This window comes from Vipera ursinii, assembly GCF_947247035.1.
Source record: "Vipera ursinii genome assembly, chromosome: 4".
Taxonomy (NCBI): domain Eukaryota; kingdom Metazoa; phylum Chordata; class Lepidosauria; order Squamata; family Viperidae; genus Vipera; species Vipera ursinii.
In genome coordinates, this window is record NC_139514.1 from 56491769 (window position 1) to 56517194 (window position 25426).

The following is a 25426-nucleotide window of genomic DNA, read 5'->3' on the forward strand; positions in this document are numbered from 1 at the left end:
CATTTTCTTAATAAATGGAAAACTAAGAGTACTTGGGTCAAATCCTATGATCTCACAGGAAGGTTGCTGTGTTATCTTTTTTCAGGTTTGTGTTATTGTGTGATTGGCCAACTGGATCAGAAAGCTTACCATGTGACACGTTGGGCATCAATTCATGCAAAATGACCACAAAATTTGAGAATCCTGATATATTTTCATATATTTTTAAGAATGATTAGAACTCACACATTTTGTGCTCATTTTGTAGAAAATGAGGAGTGCATACTTGGCAAAATCCCACTAACAGGACTAAATGATATTCAAATTTTGGGATAAGCTTGCCAACATCTTAGGCTGTGCACATGCTAGGGTTATCTCATTTGCTGTCTAGATAATATGTTTAATATAAACTTCTCAAAGGAACCTTGCTGAGCTGGCAAAAATATATTATCAGCAAACTGCTGTTTTGTTTCTAATTTTTTAAATGTATTCGAAAAATAGTCTGAGTCAGAAGATCTCAAATATGGGGTTTTCCAAATCAAAAAAACTATCTAGAAAATTTTAACCATATGTGGTTTTCCCACTTGAAGGAGGAAAAGACCAACTCAAATAAGCTTTGAATACCCCTGTATAGGATTATACTGTTCGTTTGTTTGTTTAATATTTACAAATTCAAACTAGGCAGTTAAAAAGCTTTTAAAATAGTTAAATTTCTACTTTTGTTTTTTAGAAGAAAAGCAGCTGTTTTTTAAATATTATGTTTAAAGTTAAATTTGAAAATGATGAGATATAACCCAGTATCAGTAAAAAAAAGTGTAAAAAAATCAATTTAAAAATAATTAAAATCCTATTATATGAAATGGGGGTTGTCTTCAAAAGCTTATTGTTTTATACTGATTTCTTTTAATAAGACAATTACAAGTTCAATTACCCCAAATGCAATTATTCTTTCAGATTGTATCTAAATTATGTCAAGTATAAGCAGGCATTACAAGCTAGCAGAGATCCATTAGCTCACAATACTTTTTGCAGACTTCTCAATGTCATTAGTTCCTAAATTCACAGCTGGAAATCAAGGTTTTAACCTGCATACAGTAAAAACAAATAAGTAGTGTGTGAAAATAAAATAAATATGTATGCATTTAACAATAAGTGAATTTACAATTCAGAGTGAGCACCTCAGATACATAGGTATACCAAGTGCCTATTATTCAATGTAGATGAAGAGAAAAGGGGTCTAACGTTTTCAGTAATCCTCATGTACATTCAGAATGCTGTCTCTTCAAAGGCTGCTGCAGAAATGTCACTGTCACATTGTTATTTTTAGCGCGGTATTGCTGCATCTAAAAAAAAATCACAGTCATGAAGTCTTGAAATCACATTGACCATGCTGTTAATTGCTGAAATTGCATCTAAACAACTTTTGTTTTTTTTTAATGCTAATTTTAATCCAATCAAGAAGCAGGCTTTTTGCTATAGTAAAAAATAAAACCTAATTTTCTCCCAGGTAACATGCCTGAAGATGAATATAGGCACAAATAAATGTACCACATAGTAATTGTGCTCTTCATCAAATGTATACCATAGTAAAAAAAATGAAATTACAGTCATGATCAGTAATACCTATGGAAAATGGTATTAGAAAAAAACATCTTGAAGAGAATTTGGAAGCTATAACTAGTGCAGAATGCGATGGTGCAGGTGTTTCTTGGGGCCCCTCAGGTGGCTTGTAGTACACTGCTGTTTCGCGAGCTGCACTGGCTGCTAGTTTGCTTCCAGGTACTATTCAAGTTGTTGGTTATTACTGTTGAACTCCTTCATGGCATTGGTCCAGGCTATCTGGGGAACCATCTCACCCCAGTAGGCTTGGCCTACCTACCCATGCCAGTAAAAGGGGCAGGCTGCAGACCCCACCGGTCAAGAAATTTTGGCTGATGCGGTCCAGAACAGCCTTTTCTGCCATGGCTCCTGCCCTTTGGATCATCATGCCTCCTGAAGTGAGATCCACATCCACCCTTCTGACTTTCCCTAAGGGTCTGAAGACCTTTGAAAGACCCTGCCAATTGGATGCATCATGCCGCAAGTGGCTGATGATTAAGACAAGACCCCACCTTCCCTTGTGTGCATCTTGCTCCCTTCTTCCCCATCTTTTAATTGTAAATTATTATTATTATTATTAAGATTATTGCTTCAATGTTTTATTGTCTTTTAATAGTTGTAAGCTGCCCAGAGCCACTTCTTGGTGAGATGGTCAGCAAACAAATCAAATCAATAAATAAAATCTGAAAATAATCAGGCACAAATTTATAACAGTTCTTGGTAGCAGAATTACAGTTAATGTAATCAAATTTCTTGACAAAAATATATATTTTAAAAAGAGTGAAAAAGAATCCATTCAATGAAGGTGGTACAATGCTAAAGAGTTAACAAAGAAATGGCAAAGATATTCACACCCTAATCTGGCTCCCTAACAGAGAAGTCTGTGTGTGGGCATGAGTATGCACACACAAACAAACACGGAACCAAACAAATAGAACTGAATTACGGCAATTATGAAGAACAGAATGTTGCAGGATGAAAAGCAGAATTGAAGCTTGAGAATGACAGAAACACTATCAGTTAATATACATTTATTTTGAGCTTAATCTTTGAGACAAGATGAACTGTATGATAAGGTATTGAAAGTACATGCTGACTACTATTTTGGAAGATCCTTGTAAAATGTCAGACAAACGGAGAAAGGCAAATAACTTATCAAGCTCTTTATAGCTTTATAGCTTACTGTCTGCAGGACTATCTATTCCAACTAATTAAAGAGAAGCTGTTACAAATTCCAAATTTTAAAGAGATTTGGGGGCAGTTGAAGCAAGAAGATGCTTCTTTCCTATGGCAGGACCACTATGAAATGGCCTTCAAGAGAAATCTCTCTTTGCTGAGATTTCAGAAGTTCTTGAGGCTGGGAATTGTTTCAATTTATAATATCATCTTTCATTTTTCTTACTTTGATGTTTATGTTTTGGGTTGTGCTGCTTTTATCGTTGCTACAACGTTCATATGACTTATAGGCTATGCAGATGTTTCAATTGGTCTTTTCATATTTCTTTATTACATTTAAATACTGTTCATCTTCCTTCCCAAAATGGCTTACAATACCAACTAAGTTGATGAGAGTATTTATTATTAAAATGGATTAGTTTAAAGAAATAAAATTAATAAATAATTTTGCCCCTTTTTTCAAAAGTAGAAGAATCCACAAAAATTGGGAAGTTTCTAGAGCAAATCATAAAATACCTTTAAAATAGTGCCTAAAATCTTGTCTATGATTTTTTTGGGTAAGTAATTCTTTAGCAAATTGTGGGAATGCTACATATGTAATATATTGAGATTTCTCCAACCACTTGATAATATGTACCCAGGATATTTTTAAGAAAATAATCAAGTAGGGGTTGATGTCATGTATTTTTTTATTACATTTATATCCCACCCTTCTCCGAAGACTCAGGGCGGCTTACAAGCTTAGCAGTAGCCTTCATTCTATGTATATGCCTGCTTGTTAGGGCTTTCACACACACCCCAAGCGGCATTATTACAAAGTCAGCTTAATTGCCCCCAACAATCTGGGTCCTAATTTTACCTACCTCGGAAGGATGGAAGGCTGAGTCAACCTTGAGCCTGGTGGGATGCGAACCTGCACTAATTGCAGGCAGCTGGTGTTACTTAAGGAGGCATTAGCCCACTGCTCCACCAAGGCTATAAGGGTATATACTTTGGGCTTGAAAAAACATGCTTCGAGAGTGCTCATCAGTGGTTCTTGATCAACTAGAACAAAATATTAATGCCAAAATGTTAATTCTAGGCTCTCTTCATTCTAACATTGGCTGGTCTCAACAGAAACGTTAGAAAAGATCTGGAAATTAAAGGAATAGGGATAAAAGACAAAAGTTACAAACTACAAGCATTTGCAGACGACTTGATATTTATTTTAGAAGAACCGTTGGACACAATATTTAAACTACTGAAAAAGATAGAATTTGCAGAAATAGCAGGACTGAAAATAAACAGAGAAAAAAAAAACAAAATTAGAGTTAAAAAACTGACCGATAAGCAAAAAACACAAGAAGTCTTACAAATAGTTAAGAAAGTGAAGTATCTAGGAATACACCTAACAGCAAGATGTGCAACAATAAAAGAAGATAATTATATAACATTATTGAATCAAATAAAAACTGATTTGGAAAAATGGAAAAATTTACAATTATCAGTGCTAGGAAGAATAGCGACTGTGAAAATGAATATTTTACCAAAACTTCTTTTTTTATTTCAAACAATACCTGTAAAAATGGGGGGGGGAATTTGATGATTTGAAAAGATTGATCTTGAAATTTATTTGGAAAGAAAGCCAGAATCAAATTGAAAATGCTACAAGAAACTAAAGAAAATGGAGCATTGGGACTACTACATTGGACTCTATACTACCAAGCATGTGATCTAATATGGCTAAAAGAATGGATAACTCTTAGAAAAAAAAGGTTACTATATTTAGAAGGACATGACTTATAATTTGGGTGGCATGCAAAATCAATAGATATTTCCAAAATCACTACGTAAGAAATGTACTATTATCTGTATGGGAAAAGATAAAACCTGAAATTTACACGAAAATCCCAGAATGGCTAACAACAATGGAAGCTTTCACACATCCAAGTTTAATTAAATTTGGGGAAAAAATTAACATATAAGGATATTCTGAGTATAGATAGGAAATTAAATCTAAACAAGAGCTAGAAGACCAGGGCATTGACTTATCATGGTGGCCCCGATTGCAAATGCAATCAAAGTATGACAAAGTTGTTTAGTTTAGTTTAGTTTAGTTTATTAGACTTATATATCGCCTTTCTCCCGTAGGACTCAGGGCGGTTCACAAGGTTTTTTAAAAGAAACAATACTACAATTACAAAAGTTAAAACAATTAAAATGATTATATTAAACCTTGAATATAAAAAAACCTAGTTAAAAACCAGTTAAAACCCCAATTAATACCCTCAGTCCAGGCCAGAAAGCTCAAAGAGCCAGGTCTTCAGGTCCCAGCGGAATGAACGGAGGTCAGGGGCAGTCCTAAGCTCTACAGGCAGCTGGTTCCAAAGGGCCGGCACACCCACAGAAAAGGCCCTCCCCCTGGGTATTGTCCGCCAGCAATCTTTTACCAGTGGTACCCTGAGAAGACCCTCCCTATGGGAGCGCACAGGACAAAGGGAGCTTGATGCCGGCAGCAGGTGCTCCCTCAAATATCCCGGACCCAAGCATATAGCTTTTATAAAGATCAGACATTGTTTGATCAGGTATTGTTGACTTCTGATGAAAAAATGATTAAAAAATTATATAATTTTCTGTTGAATTGAAAAATGGAAGATGAACAAGTAAAAGAAACAATGACTATATGGGCAAAAATCTTTGGGCATAGCATAGAATTAGAGAAATGGCAAAATTTATGGGAAAGAAATTATAAACTGACAATGGCTACTTCACATAAAGAAAATTTGTATAAAATGTTTTATAGATGGCATTTTCCACCTGTTAGATTAGCAAAATGTTTATGCTAATCTATGTCTAACAAATGTTGGAAATGTTGGAAAGAATCCTGGTACATATTATCACTTGTGTAAAAGCAAAAAAAATTTGGACTAAAATACAAAAATGGTTAGAAAAAATATTTTAAAAGCATGTAGATTTCAAACTTGAACTTTTTTTACTAGGCATAATGCCAGAAAAGTTTGATAAACAAAATTTATATTTAACATTACATGTATTAACTGCAGTGAGGATCATATTTGCACAGCATTGGAAAAATGAGACAACACCATCAGAGGAAGCAATAATTAAGAAAATATTGGTCTGTGCAGAAATGAACAGACTTACATTGAAAATCAAAGGAAAAGAAGACACGGTATACTTTCAAACATGGAACTTATTTTACCAATGGTTAGAAAGGCGGGATAGAGAGTAAGAACTTAATCTGTATGACTAGGCAAAATTAATCCAAACAACACATTGTTTACTAAGCACAGATAAATTGTAATGATAAAAAAACCAATAAAATACTTTAAAAAGCTGTTCTTTATTCTTCAACAAATTTAAAAAATACCAAGTAGAGTCATGTTTATCCAATTTGCAAATAAACAAAAATGATGCATTCAGCAGGAGATATTTTCCTGAACATAAGCAAAGCGCAGCAAAAGAGCTACTGCTGAATTCAAATTTCTGTCGGAAATAAAATTTAAAAAAATCTTGGTAAGTTAGAGAAATGAACAGCCGAATAAAATAGCTGAGTAAAATTAGAAAATAGACAAATGCAAAAATCTTCATTAGGAAAAAAACCAAATGTGCTGGTATTGCTTGGATGAGGAATACCTGATTTAAGAATAGCATTTAATTTCGTACTAGAATAGAATATTGCTGGAAGGGACCTTGGAGGTCTTCTAGTCCAGCCCCCTGCTCAAGCAGGAGAACCTATACCATCTCAGACAAGTGACTGTCTAGTCACTGCTTAAAAACCTCCAGTGGTGGAGCACCCATTATTTCTGAAGGCAAGCTATTCCATTGGTTAATTGTCCTCACTGTCAGGAAGTTTCTCCTTAATTCCAGGTTGCTTCTCTCTTTGGTCAGTTCCCAACCATTGTTTCTTGTACTACCCTCTGGTGTTTTGGAGAATAATGTAACCTCCCTTTGTGGCAGCCCCTCAAATACTGGACTACTGCTATCATGTCGCCTCTATTTCTTCTTTTCTTTAGACTAGCCAAACCCAAGTCCTGCAGCCGTTCTTCATATGTTTTAGTCTCCAGGCCTTTGATCATTTTAGTTGCTCTTCTCTGAACTTTTTCCAAGATTTCAACATGTTTTTTGTAGTATGGTGACCAAAATTGGTTCCAGTATTCCAGGTGTGGTCTCACTAGGTACTAATAAAATGGTACTAATACTTTGTGTGTTCTAGACTGTTGTATATTAATATGTTATGTTTAACGTTGTGTTAATGTTATGTTTAATGAAGCATAGACTCTATGCGTCTATTTATACAACCCAGGACTGTATTAGCTTTTTTGGCTGCTGCTGCACATTTCTGGCTCATAGTCAAGTGATCATCCACCAGGACTCCAAGGTCCCTCTCACAGTTGCTGTTATACTAAATATAAGCTACACTCAAAATTACACCCAAAACTGAAATATGTCCCCTACAGAGAAAGAGTACAGCACTGGTGCTCTTCAGCTTGAAACTAAAAGCTAAAAAGACATGAGAGAAATTTCTTTTTCTCTTACATCAGCAAAACACCAAAATGAGGAGTGCAGTGATATTATCATGCAGTTGGCACCATAACAAGGTGTCTTCTTCTGCCCTCCTTGTCCCTCCCCCCCAATATGCCAAATATTCTTTTACAATATTAGAACTTGAGGTCATTACTGAAACTAAATGTAAAGAGATTCAGAATAGGCAAAAATGAATATTTTTTCTATGTGTGCACATATAGTTTGGAATTTGCTGTCATAATGATATCACTGCGTGAATGACATCAATATGGAGGGTTTTTAAAAGAGACTACATAGTTCATGGAAGGTCAGGCTATCAATGGCAACTCATATTCTTGCCTACTGAATTACACATAGCATATCTTAATAATTGTTACTGAAAATTAAAAGTGGAATGGAGGGCTCTTGCATTCCATTGGCCACTGTGACACAGAATGCTGAATTACGGGGACCTATGGGTTACATTTCAAAGGGAAAATGCTGAATTTGAAATACTGTCTTGCCAGAAATTAGATTTTTGTTTGCTACTTTAGAAAAAGAAAACAAAATTATTCAACTGCGTATTCTATCAGAAAAGATAAGAATTATTAATATCAAAAATTGTTAAAATGTATTATTATTAAAAAAACACTGTACTTCAGCTTACAATAAACAGTAAAACTAGTGTAAAACCTACTGAATTTTTCCCAGGTCCAGAGTTTTAAATCATGTATTTTATTTATTTTTATTTATTTTATTAAATTTATATACCGCCCTATTCCCGTAGGACTCAGGGTGGTTTACAGGGAAAGTTAAAAACAGAGACACAAAAATTAAAATCAGATTAAAATTAATTAAATCAGGTCCCCAAAATTTAAACTAAACCCAAAAAATTAAAACCCCTCAGCCTGGGCCAGACAGCTCGAAGAGCCATGTTTTCAGATCCCGGCGAAATGAGCGAAAGTCGGGGGCAGTTGGTTCCAAAGGGCCGGCGTGCCCACAGAGAACACCCTTCCCCTGGGAGTAACCTGCCCGCATTCCTTAACCGGCAGTACCCTGAGAAGACCCTCCCTGTGGGAGCGCACAGGACAAAGGGAGCTTGATGCCGGCAGCAGGTGTCCCCTCAGATAACCCGGACCCAAGCCATTTAGGGCTTTATAGGTCATCACCAGCACCTTGAATCTCACCCGAAGGGCAACCGGAAGCCAATGCAGCTCGCGGAGTAGAGGTGTTACATGGGAGTATCGGGAAACCCCCATCACAACTCGCATGGCCGCATTCTGCACCAGTTGAAGCCTCCGAGTGGTCCTCAAGGGCAGCCCCATGTAGAGAGCGTTACAGTAGTCTAAAAGGGAGGTCATGAGCGCATGAGTGACTGTGCGTAGGGCATCTTGGTCCAGATAGGGTCGCAACTGGTGCACCAGGAGAACGTGGGCAAAAGCCCCCCTGGTCACAGCTCCTATGTGATCTTCAAAATTGAGCCATGAATCCAGGAGAACGGCCAGGTTGCGAGCCCTATCAACGGGGTGTAACACCTCACCCCCCATTGTTAAAGATGGAATAGTCTGGTTGATCCGAGATGCCGGTATGCACAGCCACTCAGTCTTGGCAGGATTGAGACGAAGCCTGTTTCTCCCCATCCAGACCCGGACCGCTTCCAGGCAACAGGACATCACGGCGAGGGCATCACTGGGTTGGTTCGGGGTGGAGAAAAAAAGTTGGGTATCATCAGCATCAGGGCAGGCTTCTTGAGGAGGGGTCTCACCACCGCCTCCTTCAGGGCGGCAGGCAAGACACCCTCCTTCAAGGAAGCAGTTATTACTGCCTGGAACCAGCCTCGGGTCTCCTCCCGAGCCACATAAACCAGCCAGGAGGGGCACGGGTCCAACAAACAAGTGGTGGAGCTCTGCCTCCTCCTCATCCTGTCCACATCATCAGGGGAAACAGGATCGAACTCAGTCCAGATAACATGCTCAAGACCGTCTGATTCCTCCACGTCAGACTCTGCCCAGTCAGAGTCCAAACCAACCCAGATCTGAGCGATTTTGTCTGTCAGATGATGACTAAACTCCTTGGCCCACCCCTGCAAGGGATCCTCCCTCACTGTTGTGACTCAGGGCCAGCCTGTGGTTTCGGCAGCCGGCTCAGATGTGTCGGAGGACTCAGATGAGGGGGAGGAGGGCCGTGTGGGAGACGAACCGGTTGATGATGGCGTGGAGGCTTGGCAGAGTTCCCAGCCGGGGCCCTCTTCTCAGCTGCGTGAGCCCGATAGTGCGGAAGATGATGACCCACAGCTGGTCCTGTTCAAGGACGCCCGACGCAGGAGGCAGTCGAGCAGGAACAAACAAAGAAAGAATGTGGGACTCCTCGGGAGGAGGCACAGGGAGACCACGCCCTGAGCTCTCTATAAAAGGAGTGTTTGGGGAGGGGCTGGTTGCTGAAAGCAACTTTTCCGCTTGAGAAGACAAGCTCTAGTGTTTTTGTTAACTGCGTAATTAAATCTTGGCAGAAGCCTTCTAGCCTTAGACGCTCTCCAGTCTCTTCTTTTTGAATAGGGGTTTGCTAGAAGAGGGCTGGTTCAGAACAGTTTGCTTTCAGCCACCCACCCCTTATTACTACGATGGAGCAGCTTCTTGCCGAGAATGCCCAGCTCACCCAGCAACTCACTTTGCTGGCAGCTCAGGTGGCACAACTGCAAGCTCAGGTACATGCTGCACCCCCACCCAGGAGGAAATGTCAGATAGCTATGCCGGATAAATTTGCTGGTACTCCAGAACTGTTTCCTGCCTTCCTGGGACAATGCCAGCTTTATATCAGCGTGAGAGCAGCTGATTTCCCCACTGACCGAGATAAGGTGGGATTCGTGTTGAGCCTTCTGTCGGGAGATGCAGCTCGTTGGGGCACGCCTCTGTTGGCACAGCCTAGCCCTTTGTTGGATAACTTTGGGGGGTTTTGTGACCATATGCGCCTCATGTACGAGGACCCGATTAAGGCGCAGACTGCCACCCGACGCCTGAAAGCTTTGAGGCAGGGTCAGCGCCCTCTACAGGCCTATATCAGCGATTTCCGGCTGCTTAGCCAGGATTCCGCCTGGAATGAGGCTGCGCTCGTGGATGCCTTTCAGGATGGCTTGTCAGAGGAGATGTTGGATGAGCTGGCCCGCGTGGACATTCCCTCAGACCTGAATGGGCTGATCCATCTTTGTCTGCGGATCGATGCCCGGCTGCAGCAGCGTAAGAGTCGCCGTGCCACCCCACAGACCCCTGCCGCCCCTGTTGTGCGTGAGCCCCCAGTCCAGAGGGAGGAGCCAATGGAGCTGGGTGCCGCCAGGTCCCGTCTATCGGTGACGGAAATGGACAGACGACGATCGGAGGGGTTGTGTTTTTACTGTGGGGACCCTGGACATTTGGCTGCTTCTTGCCCGAAGAAGCGTCAGCGGGCGTCAGTGACCAAGCCTGCCCCGAGAAAGTCCCCTGCTTTGCTTTCGGGAAACGGCCCGAGCCCGATCTAGACGGTGTGAAAGATCGGGCGACCCACAACGACCACGCCGAGCGACGCCGTTCCGACGGTGCCTGTGAACCTCCACGGCATTTGATTCTGGAGGCACGACTGATCCTTCCTGGCAAGCCAGAGGGGATTCCGGTCCATGCCTTAATTGACTCTGGGGCTACCACTAACTTTATGGATTCGGCTTTTGTGGCCAAATGGGCTGTTCCCCAGTGTCCAGTGGATCCGCCCATGCTTGTGGAGACCATCGATGGTCGAGTGCTCCTGTCCGGGCCTATTACGGCCGCCACGCAACCCGTGTGTATGGCCATCAGTACCCATGTGGAGGCCATTCAGTTTTACGTCACTTCGGATCTGCACTTCCCCGTGGTCTTGGGACTGGCGTGGCTCCGGGTGCATGATCCACAGATCTATTGGTCTCAGAACTTGGTTACCTTCCCAAGTTTGCAGTGCGTGGACCACACCCGCCATATCTGTGCCGGCCAGGTGGAGGGTTCCTCAGGGGTTTCCTTGCCTCCCGAACTGTCCGACTTTGCTGATGTGTTCAGCGAGTCAGAGGCGGACCAATTACCCCCGCACAGGCCCTATGACTGTTCCATTGATCTAGTCCCTGATGCGCCTCTCCCAGTGGGGCGTTTGTACTCCATGTCGGAGCCCGAGTTGGCTGCATTGCGGGACTTCCTGACAAAGAATTTGGCTCGTGGTTTCATCCGGCCCTCGTCCTCGCCAGTGTCTGCGCCCGTGCTCTTCGTCAAAAAGAAGTCGGGCGAGTTACGGCTTTGCTGTGACTACCAGAAACTCAACGCCATCACGGTGCGTAACCGCTACCCCGCTGCCCCTCATCCCCGAGCTCTTGGACCGACTCCGGGAGGCTAAGATCTTCACGAAACTGGACCTGCGTGGAGCTTACAACCTCGTCAGGGTTCGGCCGGGTGATGAGTGGAAGACGGCGTTTGGTACTCGCTATGGACATTTCGAGTACACGGTGATGCCGTTTGGCCTGACCAACGCCCCCGCTGTGTTTCAGCATTTTATGAACGATATCTTTCGGGATCTGTTGGACCAGTTTGTCGTGATTTACCTGGACGACATCCTGATCTACTCCCTGTCGCGTGAAGCGCATCATCAGCATCTCCGTCAGGTCCTGCAGCGCCTCCGGGAACATCGGCTGTTTGCCAAGTTGGAGAAGTGCCAGTTCTACCAGGTGACCATCGATTTCCTGGGTCACCGCATTTCTCCTGAGGGCATCGCCATGGAGCCGAGTAAAGTCGAGTCGTTGCAGAGTTGGCAACCCCCGCGTCGCGTGAAGGACGTTCAGCGACTCCTTGGATTTGCCAACTACTATCGGACATTCATCCCTGGCTTTGCTGCCTTCACAGCCCCCCTCACCCGGCTCCTGCAGAAGAAGACTCGGTTCCAGTGGAACGCACCCGAACAACAGGCGTTCCAGGCTTTGAAGGACGTCTTCATGAAGGAGCCCATCTTGAAGCATCCTGACCCGCAACGGCCGTTTGTCGTGGAGGCGGACGCCTCCGACATTGCCATTGGGGCCGTGTTACTCCAGGCAACGACGCCCAGCGGTACCCTTTTCCCTTGCGCGTATCACTCTCGGAAATTGAACCCCTCGGAGCGCAACTATACCATCTGGGAGAAGGAGCTGCTGGCCATCAAGGCGGCGTTCGAGGCTTGGAGGCATCATCTGGAGGGGGCGCGGCATCAGATTGAGGTCCGGACGGACCACAAGAATCTGGAAAGCCTGCAGACCGCTCGGAATTTGAATCAACGCCAGATCCGGTGGTCCCTCTTCTTTGCGAGGTTTGACTTCCGGGTGCGGTACATACCAAGCGGGCACAACCAGAGAGCGGATGCTCTGTCCAGAAAGCCCGAATACACCCGAGCGGAAGACAAGCTTCCACCCAGGACAGTGATCCCCGTCGAGTCTTTTGCTGCGGTGCGGGAGCCGGTGGATATACGGGCTCGGATCCGGGAGGCGCAGCAGCAGGAGGTGTGGGTGGCTCAGCGGAAGGAAGAGGTGGGGCCAGATTCACCTTGGTCGGTCGTGGATGGACTCCTGTATTATCGTGACTGGCTCTATGTTCCCGGAGGGCCACTCAGGGGACTCGTCCTCAGCCAGTGTCATGATAACCCGGCTGCGGGGCATTTTGGCCTGTTCAAGACTCTGAACCTGGTCTCCCGTACCTTCTGGTGGCCCCGAGTCCGACACGATGTCCAGTCTTATGTCACCTCCTGCATTCCTTGCAGGCAGGCCAAGTCAGCGACAGGGGCCCCGCCTGGTTTACTGCAGCCCTTGCCAACACCCAAGAGACCCTGGGGGGCTGTGTCCATGGACTTCCTGACGGATCTACCCCCATCCTCCGGCTTCACGACAGTGTTTGTGGTGGTGGACATGTTGACCAAGATGGCGCACTTCATCCCCTGTTGCGGCTTACCGTCAGCTCGCGCCACTAGTCGCATGTTCATCCAACAGGTGTTCCGGCTGCACGGCCTTCCCGATAGAGTCGTCTCCGATAGGGGGGCCCAGTTTACAGCCCGCTTCTGGCAGGAGTTGATGCGGGCGTTGGACATTAAGGTTTGCCTCTCGTCCGCGCATCATCCTCAGACCGACGGGGGTACCGAGAAGGTCATCGGCATCTTAGAGCAGTATCTGCGCTGCTACGTTAACCTGCAGCAGGACAATTGGGTGGACTATTTGGCCATAGCCGAGTTTGCCTTTAACAACTCGCAGCACACCTCCACGCAGATGACACCGTTCTTGGCCAACGTGGGTTATCACCCCCGGTTTTTCCCCCTTTCTCCCGTGGACTCATCGGAGCCGGCAGCGAACGAATTTATGGCGGAGTTACAGGCGATCCATCGGTTGGTGCGACGGCAGCTGGAGAAGGCCAAGGCCGACTACAAGAGGTTCGCCGATCGGTCGAGAAGGGATACGCCTCCACTATTGGTGGGGGATCGGGTCTGGCTGTCCACCAGGAACCTACCATCCACTCGGCCGGCGAGGAAGCTGGACCACCGTTACCTTGGACCGTTCCCAGTCGAGGCCGTCATCAATCCGGTCGCCTATCGTTTAACTCTGCCACGTTCCCTGCGCGTGCACCCCGTCTTCCATCGGTCCTTGTTGGTCCCCGAACAACCGGCCTGTCCACTTCGCCAAGCGGAACCTCCCCCATCAGGAACTCGTGATGGAGGCAGCACCCCCGAGTACGAGGTCGCCAGCATCAGGGATTCCCGCTGGCTGAAAGGTCGCTTCCAGTACCTGATCGAGTGGAAAGGGTACGGGCCGGAGGACTTCACATGGGAAGACGCGACCGCCGTTCATGCCCCTGCGTTGGTGACTGCGTTTCACGAACAGTTCCCATCCCGACCGCATCCGGATCGGCAGACCCGGGGGAAGGGCCCTGCGGTGCGGGATAGTGTTGTGACTCAGGGCCAGCCTGTGGTTTCGGCAGCCGGCTCAGATGTGTCGGAGGACTCAGATGAGGGGGAGGAGGACCGTGTGGGAGACGAACCGGTTGATGATGGCGTGGAGGCTTGGCAGAGTTCCCAGCCGGGGCCCTCTTCTCAGCTGTGTGAGCCCGATAGTGCGGAAGATGATGATCCACAGCTGGTCCTGTTCAAGGACGCCCGACGCAGGAGGCAGTCGAGCAGGAACAAACAAAGAAAGAATGTGGGACTCCTCGGGAGGAGGCACAGGGAGACCACGCCCTGAGCTCTCTATAAAAGGAGTGTTTGGGGAGGGGCTGGTTGCTGAAAGCAACTTTTCCGCTTGAGAAGACAAGCTCTAGTGTTTTTGTTAACTGCGTAATTAAATCTTGGCAGAAGCCTTTTAGCCTTGGACGCTCTCCAGTCTCTTCTTTTTGAATAGGGGTTTGCTAGAAGAGGGCTGGTTCAGAACACTCACCTCCAGGTTAAGAAGGGAGTGAGTCACCCTAAACAGGGCAGCCGGGCGATTATCTGCGGACGCGATGAGGGCAGCAAAGTAATTAGCCTTCACCATCCTCATCACCGCAAGATAAGACCTTATAAAGATTCTTAACTGCAATCAGTCAGATTCGGATTGGCTGGATCTCCAACAGCTCTCTAGACCCCGTCTCCTACGCTTCATCTCCTGGAGCTCCACAGAAAACCATGGAGCCCACCGGGATCTGCACCGGGTAAGGGGTCACAAGGGTACAACACGGTTGAGCCCCTCGGTGGCAGCGCTTTCCCAGGCATCCACCAAGGCGTCGACCGGGCTGTGAGCGAGGGGGATAGGTATAGACCCAAGCGCCGCCTGGAACTTTTCCAGGTTCATTAGGCGCCTGGGGCAGAACCACCTGGTCGGTTCCGCAGCCCAGCAGTGGGGGGTGGCATAGTGGAAGACCACCCGCAGGAGGTGATGATCGGACCATGACAGAGGGACAATAGTTGGCAAGCCCCCTCCCAGATCATCAAGCCACTGCCCAGATAAGAAAACTAGGTCGAGAGTGTGTCCCCCCCCCCATGGGTCGGACCCTGAATTACTTGGGTCAGGTCCATGGCCATCATGGAGGCCAAGAACTCCCTGTAATCGTCTGCTTTCAGGAAACTATCTGCTTTCGAGAAGAGCATGTGGAGGAAGCATCGTTAACAAAAGGAAAAAAGTAAAACAAACAGATTATACAGGGAATAGCAGGATAGACAACCTTGAAGAAATATCCTGAAGCAAACTTTAACTGATTTGATAATTTTGTACAATCATCATATTGCTCAAAACCAGTTCTTATCTACTCTCAAGATAAATATGACTATTCAGTGTACAAATGTAAGGCAGAGGTCCCCAACCTTTTAGGCACTAGGGACCAGTTCCGTGGAGAGAGATTTTTCTGCGGACTGGAGGGGGTGTGGTTTTGTGTGCTGCCTACATCTTGCGGATGGGGCTTTGCATGTTTGTGCGGACCGGCTGCTGGCATGCCATGGACCAGTACTGGTCCACGGACCGGGGCTTGGGGACCGCTGATGTAAGGAATCGTCAGAAAACCAACAAGCACATATTTATGTAATTTATTAATTACATGAAAATTAGTTAAATTAATATGTACACTGGATAAATACATAGTCTACTCTTGTTTCTGGCAAAGTGCCTTTTTTATTTCTGCAAAAGTGCCCAGTTATCATTATCCCTTTTTTATAGAATAGAAATGCACTTTATTAACTCTTTCAAGTGTTTTGGTTGTTTCACTTGCAATGTTTCCCTAACAAAGGTAGAAAAAGAACATTTGATATAATATACAGAATATGCTGTACTAATTAGAACTCTGATTATTGTGTTCCTTTAACTGTTATTTTAGCTGTGTTGTGTATTCCACATTTAACTTTACTTGTATTGTACACATTTATACAGAAATATAAAACTTACCTTAATTTTAGCTCTATCATACCATAAATAATGATGTCATCGAAACCTCAGGTCATGACCTACCTTTAAAAATTTCTTGTTCCTAACAACATTCCTAACAACTGAGCCTTGGTGGAGCAGTGGGCTAATGCCTCCTTAAGTAACACCAGCTGCCTGCAATTATTGCAGGTTCGCGTCCCACCAGGCTCAAGGTTGACTCAGCCTTCCATCCTTCCGAGGTAGGTAAAATGAGGACCCAGATTGTTGGGGGCAATAAGCTGACTTTGTAATAATGCCGCTTGGGGTGTGTGTGAAAGCCCTAATAAGCAGGCATATACATAGAATGAAGGCTACTGCTAAGCTTGTAAGCCGCCCTGAGTCTTCGGAGAAGGGCGGGATATAAATGGAATTAAAATTAAAAAAAATTAAAAAAAATTCTTTCATCCAGACCAAACAAGAAGCAGCAAAATACAATTTCACATTCAGTAACCCCAACCCTCCTCTTTCCTTTGCATCTTAAAACACAATATTTAATGTGTGATTTTTTTTCTCTCCTGCCATATAAATTTAGATATATCTTTTTGTTATTGATTAAATGGTACACCAGTTGTCAAAACAGCTGTTGTCTGAAACAAAAACAAAAACATCAAAGCATTCATTTTGATACCAGAGATTATCCCTAAGAGTGACAGTTTTAGTTTCTCCCATCTTAACATGTTCTTTTTAATTTTGTTTCATGCCTTAACACAATCATTTTGAACTAGCATACAACACATTTGTCATAATGATACCCAAGTATTTTATTTTTTCTCAATTTTAAAACCAGTTTTCTCCATCAGTTCTATTTGATTTTCGAATTTCGTATTTTTGTTAACATTTTTGTCTTTTGACTATTAATCTTAAAGCATGGTAACATACCAAAGTCCCTTGATCTTTAGTCATTCTCTTAAACTTTAACACAAAACTATCCACAAATGCCTTATAATCCATAGTTAGATTTGGGGAAAGTCAATACTTATGATGCCCAATGTGCAATTCTCTTCAGTGCCTTGTACCTCTTGTAGCATTTGTTTGGTCTCATATGTCACTGTCATTTCCATTAGCATTTCTTCCAGTTCATCTTTGAACTTTTCCCAAAACTTGCTTTCTCCAGAATTAAATCTCTGTGGTTTAAAGGTAAAAATAATCCCTTCCAATTTATCCCATCTAGATGAAATTTCCAACGCTCCCTGGCAGCTTCCCACATGCTGTCAATACGAAACCATTAGAAATAAATAGTCACTCTCACTCCTACTGCTTTTTTGCTCTCCTATAATCATTCTGTTTATCTGTTTAGGTAAGTAAACATTGACTTATTACCGAAATTAATTTTCCATTATGGTTATTTTTCTATTTAGGATAAATAGTCTTCTTAGATCAGACATGTCAAACACAAGGCCTGGGGGCCAGATCCGGCCCGCGAAGTGGTTTCATGTGGCCCGTGAAGCCATCCTGGAAACAGTGAGGGAATGGCCCCCACTACCTTGGCCCTGGCCCAGAGACCCTCCTTCTGCCAGAGACCCTCAGATCTGTCCCACTCCTGCCTGGGCCCCCATAGGCACCCTTGATGCAAACGATGTAGAGCTGGCCATGCCCACCCAGTAGGCCATACGCACTCTAGCCATGCCCACCCAGTAGGCCACGCCCACCCTGGCCATACCCACCCGGCCCCTTGAGGGCAACCGCACTGCTGATGCGGCCCTCAATGAAATTGAGTTTGACACCCCTGTCTTAGATGATCACGGGTAAAAAAAATCATGGTCAGCCTAAAATTTAATGTTTATTCTGGTCACTTCAAACTTCATTAGCTTCCTCTCAAAGGACCCAATGGGTTGTCTAATTCAGGGTTCCCCAACCTATGGGCTGTGGCCCAGTACCGGTCCGTGGTCTTGTGGCCTCTGGACCGCGGGAATGGCTGGCAAGTGCGCGCATGTTTATGCACAATCCCACTTGTGCTAGTGCTGCCGCGAGGGGAATAAATACTGCATGCTCCATTTGCACATGCACGTGGGCGTTAGTGGTCAGTGTTGCGCAGGAGGGCTAGCGCCATCAGTGTCACGTGGACGCTAGCGCTGCCAGGGTGTGAGCGGCCTGTTTGTGCATGCACATGCAGGTGTGTGGGCACACATAAATTTTCCTGCTCCTCCTTTTCCCTCCAGGTCGCCAAACGGAAAAGGTTGGGGGCCTCTGGTCTAATTTACATTTAAAGTCTTCAGGTGTTGTCCGAAGATACTCATATTTTTATGAAATCTTAATGCTTCTGGGGATGATTTACTGGATTCAATTCCCTAGTACATTTTGTTCATTTTATTTCATTTATAGTCTGCTTTTTTTGCTTTAAACGTTATGGCCAATACTTGCTTTAAATGTTGTGATTAGAGTTCTCCTTTTTCCTCTTTCTTTGACTTTAAGTTTGCTTAACATAATAATCCAAGAGCAACAAAATGAACTGCAACCAAAGTAATAACTGAGGTTAATAATCTTACCCCTGTTGCTCGACTTCAGAAGAATAAGTTAAACAATGCCAAACAACATAATCTGCTCTTAAAGCACATTTTGTGCACATTTTTTCAGTACTTGAAACAAAGCCAAAGGTACTGAGTTAAAGCATAATACATGAGTTACACAGGGAAAAAGAACACCACAAAAATAAGTCCTTAACAGAGATCATACTAAATTATAGAATGTAGAAAGCAAAATATTTGTTTCACATGCTGCTTTTTTGATTTATATTTTTATGGCATGAAGTCTTAAAATTGGTTCTGATAAAATTTGTACATACAAATCAAATGTGTATTACTGTTTCCCTGAAAATAAGACCAGGTCTTTTTTCTTCTTTTTTGCCTCCAGAAGTGGCACCAGGTCTTACTTTTTTGGGGGGGGGGTCTTTTATACTCAACTCTGGCACCAACAGCCCCGCCCAGCCAGCCCACTTCTTCTGACCGAAGGAGCAGCTTCATTCTGCAGCTGTATCCCAGTCTGCATTTCCTAGTCAGGCCTTTCCAGAAGGCCTATGCAGCCAAGTACCAAGCTATAGATTCTATCCATAGCTTGGTTCTCAGCTGCAGTGGTCTTTCGAAAAGGCCTGTGACTGAGAAATGCAGGCCTGGCTGCAGAAAACGCCACAGAAGTGGGCTAGAGAGGAGAGGCCTGGCTGCAAGGTGAGTGGGTGCAGGGCATATGGGGCAGTTCTACCCCCATATCAACCTAGGGCTTATTTTTGGGGTAGACCTTACTTTTGGGAAACAGGGTAAATCATAAGGGCTGGATGCAGACTTAATATTATTTATAGTCGACCTCTGAAGTGTGCTGTGTGGTGGCCTATAGGTAAAGACGCTTGCTTCCCACTTGGGAGGTTGAGAGTTCAATCCCAGACAGTGGCAGATGTTTCTCTATCAGGGTGCAAAGAGAACATATCTGCTGCCAACTCTGCTTAGGTGTCAGGAAGGGCATTCAGCCAATAAATGCTCAGCTCCACTGAGACAACCCAACTCCACCGGCAACAAAGGGCCATCAAAAGAAAAGAAAAGAAAAAGACTCTGAAGTTAATTGGTTAAAGTTCCAGTTATTTTAATGAGTTTAATATAAGTAAATCAATCCACAGTAGTTCATAGTATCTATAAAATCAGTGCAGCTATTCCATCTTTTCTCCATTAATATTGTTTCTTGAGGGAAAATGGTGGAAGAAGTGGAGACAAAAACAGAAAGCTATGATTGGAGAATGAACATATGGGCTTTTTGTGAATGTATCAAGTTGATTACACATACAAACCAGTTACCTGGCTTTTTATTTCAGGAATGGCTACTCATGCACTATTTTTCTCCAAAGTCTTTTCAGCATTCCACGCTTAGCATCCTCACTCCCCTCCTTCGCTCCTGTTTTGTTTTCCCTAAATATTTGTTTTGCTTTGCAAATGTGCCAGGTATTTAGGGGATTCTTAGAGATCTCATGGGCCCTGAAATCAATTCAGTTGGTTTCTATACTACAACTTTATGATTCATTTTACATTCTTCTAATCTAGTGATGCTCATCATTCATTGTGACAATTAATCCCATACTTACTTGTGTATCATCTATTCTTTGTCTTAAATATATTTATCAAGAGCTTGCAAATTTTGTCTGTGCTTCCAAAGAAACACATCCTTCATATCCTACTGTTGCTATCAAAACCCAATGCATGTGTAAGAGAGAAAGGTAGCATATACCCATGTTCCAATCAGAATAGGACAGACATGTCAAACATAAGGCCCGGGGGCCGGATCTGGCCCGCGAAGTGGTTTCATGTGGCCCGTGAAGCCATCCTGGAAACTGAGGGAACAGCCCCCACTGCCTTGGCCCTGGCCCAGAGACCCTCCTTCTGCCAGAGACCCTCAGATCTGTCCCACTCCTGCCCGGGCCCCCATAGGCACCCTTGATGTGAATGATGTAGAGCTGGCCATGCCCACCCAGTAGGCTGTACGCACTCTAGCCACACCCACTCAGTACGCCACGCCCACCCTGGCCATACCCACCCGGCCCCTTGAGGGCAACCGCAATGGTGATGCGGCCCTCAATGAAATTGAGTTTGACACCCCTGGAATAGGACCTTTGATTACTGGCCAGAATCTGAATGGACTACCCTGCTAGTATTTTTCAGGCAAGTGGCTCTGATAACCAGGGTTATCAAATCAGGGCTGCGAAAAGCCAGACGACCCTTTGGTGGCAGCAGAGAGAGGTAGAGCTGCATCCTGTATCACCACCTGAAAGCCTTGGCCGATGGGGGCACGGGAAAGAGGATCTAATCTTGGGCCAAGCCCCGCACGAAAGCCACCGGAAACCTGCTGTGTCTTTAAAACGTGTCACAAGGTGGCTTTTCTCACAACCCCCGCGTTTAAGCATCGTTCACGAGCAGCCTTGGGAGCTCCAGCATTTGGCGTGACCTGGGAAGGGGAGGGCGGACAGGAAGCTCCGCACGGAGGCGTTTCGGCGTGAGATTTCTGTTTTTTCCCCAAGCGGGACGTGGGCACCCGCAAGGGCACCTTTAGCGTAGTTGCCGCGTGTCGGCGGCTGACTGGCGGCGACGGCGGCAGCAGCAGCAGCAGCAAAACGATGGGGAGGGGAGGGGAGGAAATGGCCGTTCCTGCCCTTCCCCTCCCTCTGCTCCTCGCCTGTCCTCCGAGACAGCCTTCCCCTTGCTCGAGCCACTCCTCCCGCTGCAGGGCGGAGTGCGAGGGTGCCTTTAAATTGGGCGCGAGGGAGCCGCTGCCCGCTCAGTCTCATCTGTGATGTAAGGAGAGCTTTTAGCTGTCCGCGCCGATCGCCTGACTTCGCCTGTCATTTGCTGCCTTCCTCTCTGCCAGTCTGCCGCTGGGTAGATGTGCCCTTAAACCACTTCCGCCGCCGCCGCCGAGCACCAGCCGGCCCGGACCTCGTCTCTGTCCCTCTGCCCGGCTCGACCTGCTGCTGCGTGCTCCGCTCCTTGCTCTCCCGAGGGTGCGCAGGCATGGGAGAGGCGGAGTGCAGGGTGCTCTCCATCCAGAGCCACGTCGTGCGGGGCTACGTGGGCAACAAGGCGGCGACTTTCCCCCTACAGGTAGGTGGAAGAGCCAGCGGAGCCGGCTACTCAGGCGCGCCCGAAGCTCCCGCTTCGGAGTGGGCGGCGAGCGGGCTGTCTGTCGCCTGGAGCGCTTTGCTGGCGGAGCCTGGAGGCGCCGCGCGCCGGAGTGCGCCTTCTTGCCGACGCACGTGTCGTGCCGTGACGCGGCCAAGGGGATCTGCCCGCTGTTGCCCTCGAGGTCTCACCTCTGGCTGTTCAGAGGGAGTTGCCGAGTTTGGAGGTTGCGGGTTCACTCCTCTCCTTAAGGCCGGGCTTTGGTGGGGCGGCTTGGAAGAAGCCCTCGACGGCCCGAATGATTTGCATTAGGCCGCGGGTCTCTGCCAAGGTCGGGGTCCAAAAGCCTTGCGCGCTTGGTTTTATTGTATCTTGTTTTTGCAGCAGGTGCCCTCCAAGTTTTTGGTGTTTTGTTTTTTTTTAATTAATGCCGACACTGGCTTTATCCCGGAGCTGAGGTTCAAGGTAGAATAAGAAGAGAAAAGAAGTGGGCCTCTCTTCAGTGGCGTAACGTGGGGGGTGCAGGGGGGGCCGGCCGCACCGGGTGCAACATCTGGGGGGGGGCGCATTAGATGCATTTTACTTTAATTACATCAGTATTTTCATAACAAACAATACATGTGCTTAGGGGGTAAGGGTTTCTTTAACTAATCTAGTGGAAGAGACTCGAGTGCTAAAATCCATGGGTTAGGGCAGGGGTCGGCACCTCGGCTCTTTTATGACTCGTGTCCTTCAACTCCCAGAATTCCTGAGCTGGCTCAGGAATTCTGGGAGTTGAAGGACACGAGTCATAAAAGAGCCGAGGTTGCCGACCCCTGTCCTAGACCTAGCACGTATGAACTAGTCCAGGAGGTTAGTATCGATGAATTCAACAAATGGTGGGTAGGCGTGCTGTGAAACACAGCTGTTGGAACCACCTTTTGTCTGGTGCAGGGGTAGGCAACCTCGGCTCTTTTATGACTCATGGACTTCAACACCCAGAATTCCTGAGTCAGCTATGCTGACTCAGGAATTCTGGGAGTTGAAGTCCATGAGTCATAAAAGAGCCGAGGTTGCCTACCCCTGGGTTAGGGGGTGCAAATTACTTGCCTTGCCCCGGGTGCTGACAACCCACGCTACGCTACTGGTCTCTTTATCATAGGGATCATTGGAAATTGCCCCTGGTGGACTTAGTTGACCCTTAAGATTCCTTTATATTTTTTGAAGCGGTAGAAAGAGAGAGAGAGAAAATGGGAAATGTATTCATTAGGGCACCTTAAAGACTTGCCAGGATAGGTCATCAAATTCTAGGGAATGTAACGAGTGATATTTTGATGAATGAAAATGCATGAACCTTTATTGTCAAAGTACAACCATGTACGCATTGAGATTGGCTGAGCCTCCCTTCCTGACTTCCTCTTTTTAAAAAATTAATATATTTTATAATGTATGCCATTCCACTTTATTCAGTATCATCGAGTTTAGTTGGTTCTTTTTTTTCAAGGTTAGGCTGTTTGGTGGCATCATCTTAAAATATTTTTAATAATAAGACAGGTAGACTATACGTTCACTTCCTGGTGTTTTAGATTATTGTAATCTCTCTTGGAACATTGGCTATTCTAGCTGTGGCTTATGGGAGTTGTAATCCAAGGTACCTGCTGCTCTCTGATCTAATCTGTTTTTTTATGGCATGATAAATTGCATCCTTTCTGCATTGCAAATGAAACTCTCCTGTTTCTACAGAAGAAAATAAACAAGATACAAATCTGACTTCAAGAATTAGTTTTTAATAAAGGCCTTTTACTTTCCATGACACTCTGCCATTTTATCAAGGTGGTCAATCATAAGCAACATTTTTCTTAACATGTACACTTTCATTTTGAAATACACTACAATTCATGAAGGAGTTCAATGTTTACCTCCTGAAACTCATAAAAAAAAACTTTAACGTGTGTGTGATTTTACTTTCTTTAATCAGCTCACTATTACCAGGAGCTGTTCCATAAATCATGACAATTAGATAATTTTTCAGAAAATATTGCACATTTCATTTTCTGTTTTCACCATCTCGAATTCTATCCATTACCCAATTTGGAGTTGAGTGGTTTGACTCAGGTTAATATTTTAATTTCTGGTGGCTAAAATCCAGGAAAGTTTGTACCAAATAAATAAGTTCACCTTTAAGGTGCCATGACATCTTTAGTTTTTGCTGCAACAGACTGATGTGGTTATCTCCAGAAGAAGAAATGTAGAAATGCTAGAAAAAACTTTCCCCCAATTAAAGTACTGTGTGTGTTTTTTATGCAACTAAATTAATCATTTTTGCAACTTAAACATTGATTTCTGTACATGAAATCAATGTATTTGAATTACATGTTGCACAACACATGGACAGTCTTAGCCATAGTTTCAGCTGGGAAACTGAACATTCTAGACCAAACTAAGTTCAAAAATGGTGGGGAGTTTCTGGAAGCCTAGCACTCACAAATAAACCATCAACAGGCATATAGAGATAAACAACATTTACACATCATTCAAAAGAGCCAATAAAAAATAATATGAAAATAAAAAGACCAAAACACTTCCTCACTAGCATTCAACACCCAGATAAGTAAGGATTAACACTAGGATTAGTATCAGACCAACAATTGAGCAGTACCTAATACCCCAATCAAGAACTACCAACTCAGTTATTTACTCAAGTAGAAAACAATAACCTAATCAAGGAACTATCAAGAAGAAAACACTCCCACCAATACTGATAGGGGAAGCCACTGTATATAAACAGAGGGCAAACCTCAATCCCTTCTAGCATTGAAGATGTTACCTATTTGGGTAATGAAACGTCTGCAATAAATCAGTCAAGTTCAGAGACCACCAAGGACTCACATACATGTTTTGTACACTTTTGAGGGGAAATGGGAAATTGTTTTGCAACTGAATTACGTTTCTTGAAATATGTGGAAAAGTGTCTTTATGTGACACAGGGGTACCACAGAATTGGAAAAGAATGGCCATTGTTACATCTAGTAAAATTATTTTCTGTATTACTTAAAAATTAATAACTGCAAAAGATAAATAGCTAACTTGATCCCCAAGTACTTATCCTGAAATTTTTTGCCCAGCAGCATATACAAATCAAGGGGAACATCATGCATATTATATGAAATTCATGGCTAGATGTTTTTTTAGTTATAACCTGCCTCTGTAACAGATATTTTATACTATAATTTTATAGCTTTTACTTTAACCTCTCTTTTCCGGTATCTGAAACAAATTTTAAAAACTGATTTTTTAAAAAACAGTAAAGGACTTTGCAAGTACTGTTTTGCATAGAAATATCTTTTATGCATGCAGTATGCAGTAATCGTGGACTTATTACAATCGCATCAATAAAAGGAAAGCATAAAAGAAATAGTACTATTACTACAAATTGCAATCAGAAAATAGTAATATTCTAAGTATGTATGTTTTTCTTGCTTTTTATCATATTTATATATTTACCTTATTATATCCATTGAATTACACTTTTCACATTGTCACAGAAAACATCATTTGGTTTCTGCTGTCACGTAGCATTTTCTCATTTTTGCAAGTATAAATTATCTATAAATTTAATCTGCACTAGTAATTTAATGAAATGTTACCTAAAAAAGTTTCCATGGTGAAGACTAACACT

General features: G+C 44.4%; 1 protein-coding gene and 1 long non-coding RNA gene across 3 annotated transcripts in view; both read left to right on the forward strand.

Moving 5' to 3' along the window:
• LOC310640274 overlaps positions 1 to 25426 on the forward strand; it is a 367510-nt gene that overhangs the window by 296848 nt on the left and 45236 nt on the right. The gene's annotated exons all lie outside the window — the stretch shown is intronic.
• Positions 21355 to 25426, forward strand: part of PDXK (pyridoxal kinase) — a 49308-nt gene continuing 45236 nt past the window's right edge. For both annotated transcript variants that reach the window (XM_083362465.1, XM_083362466.1), the window contains exon 1: positions 21355 to 21750. In XM_083362465.1, the coding sequence (XP_083218591.1) occupies positions 21661 to 21750 (90 nt within the window). In that variant the 5' untranslated portion in view covers positions 21355 to 21660. The remainder of the gene's footprint in view (positions 21751 to 25426) is intronic.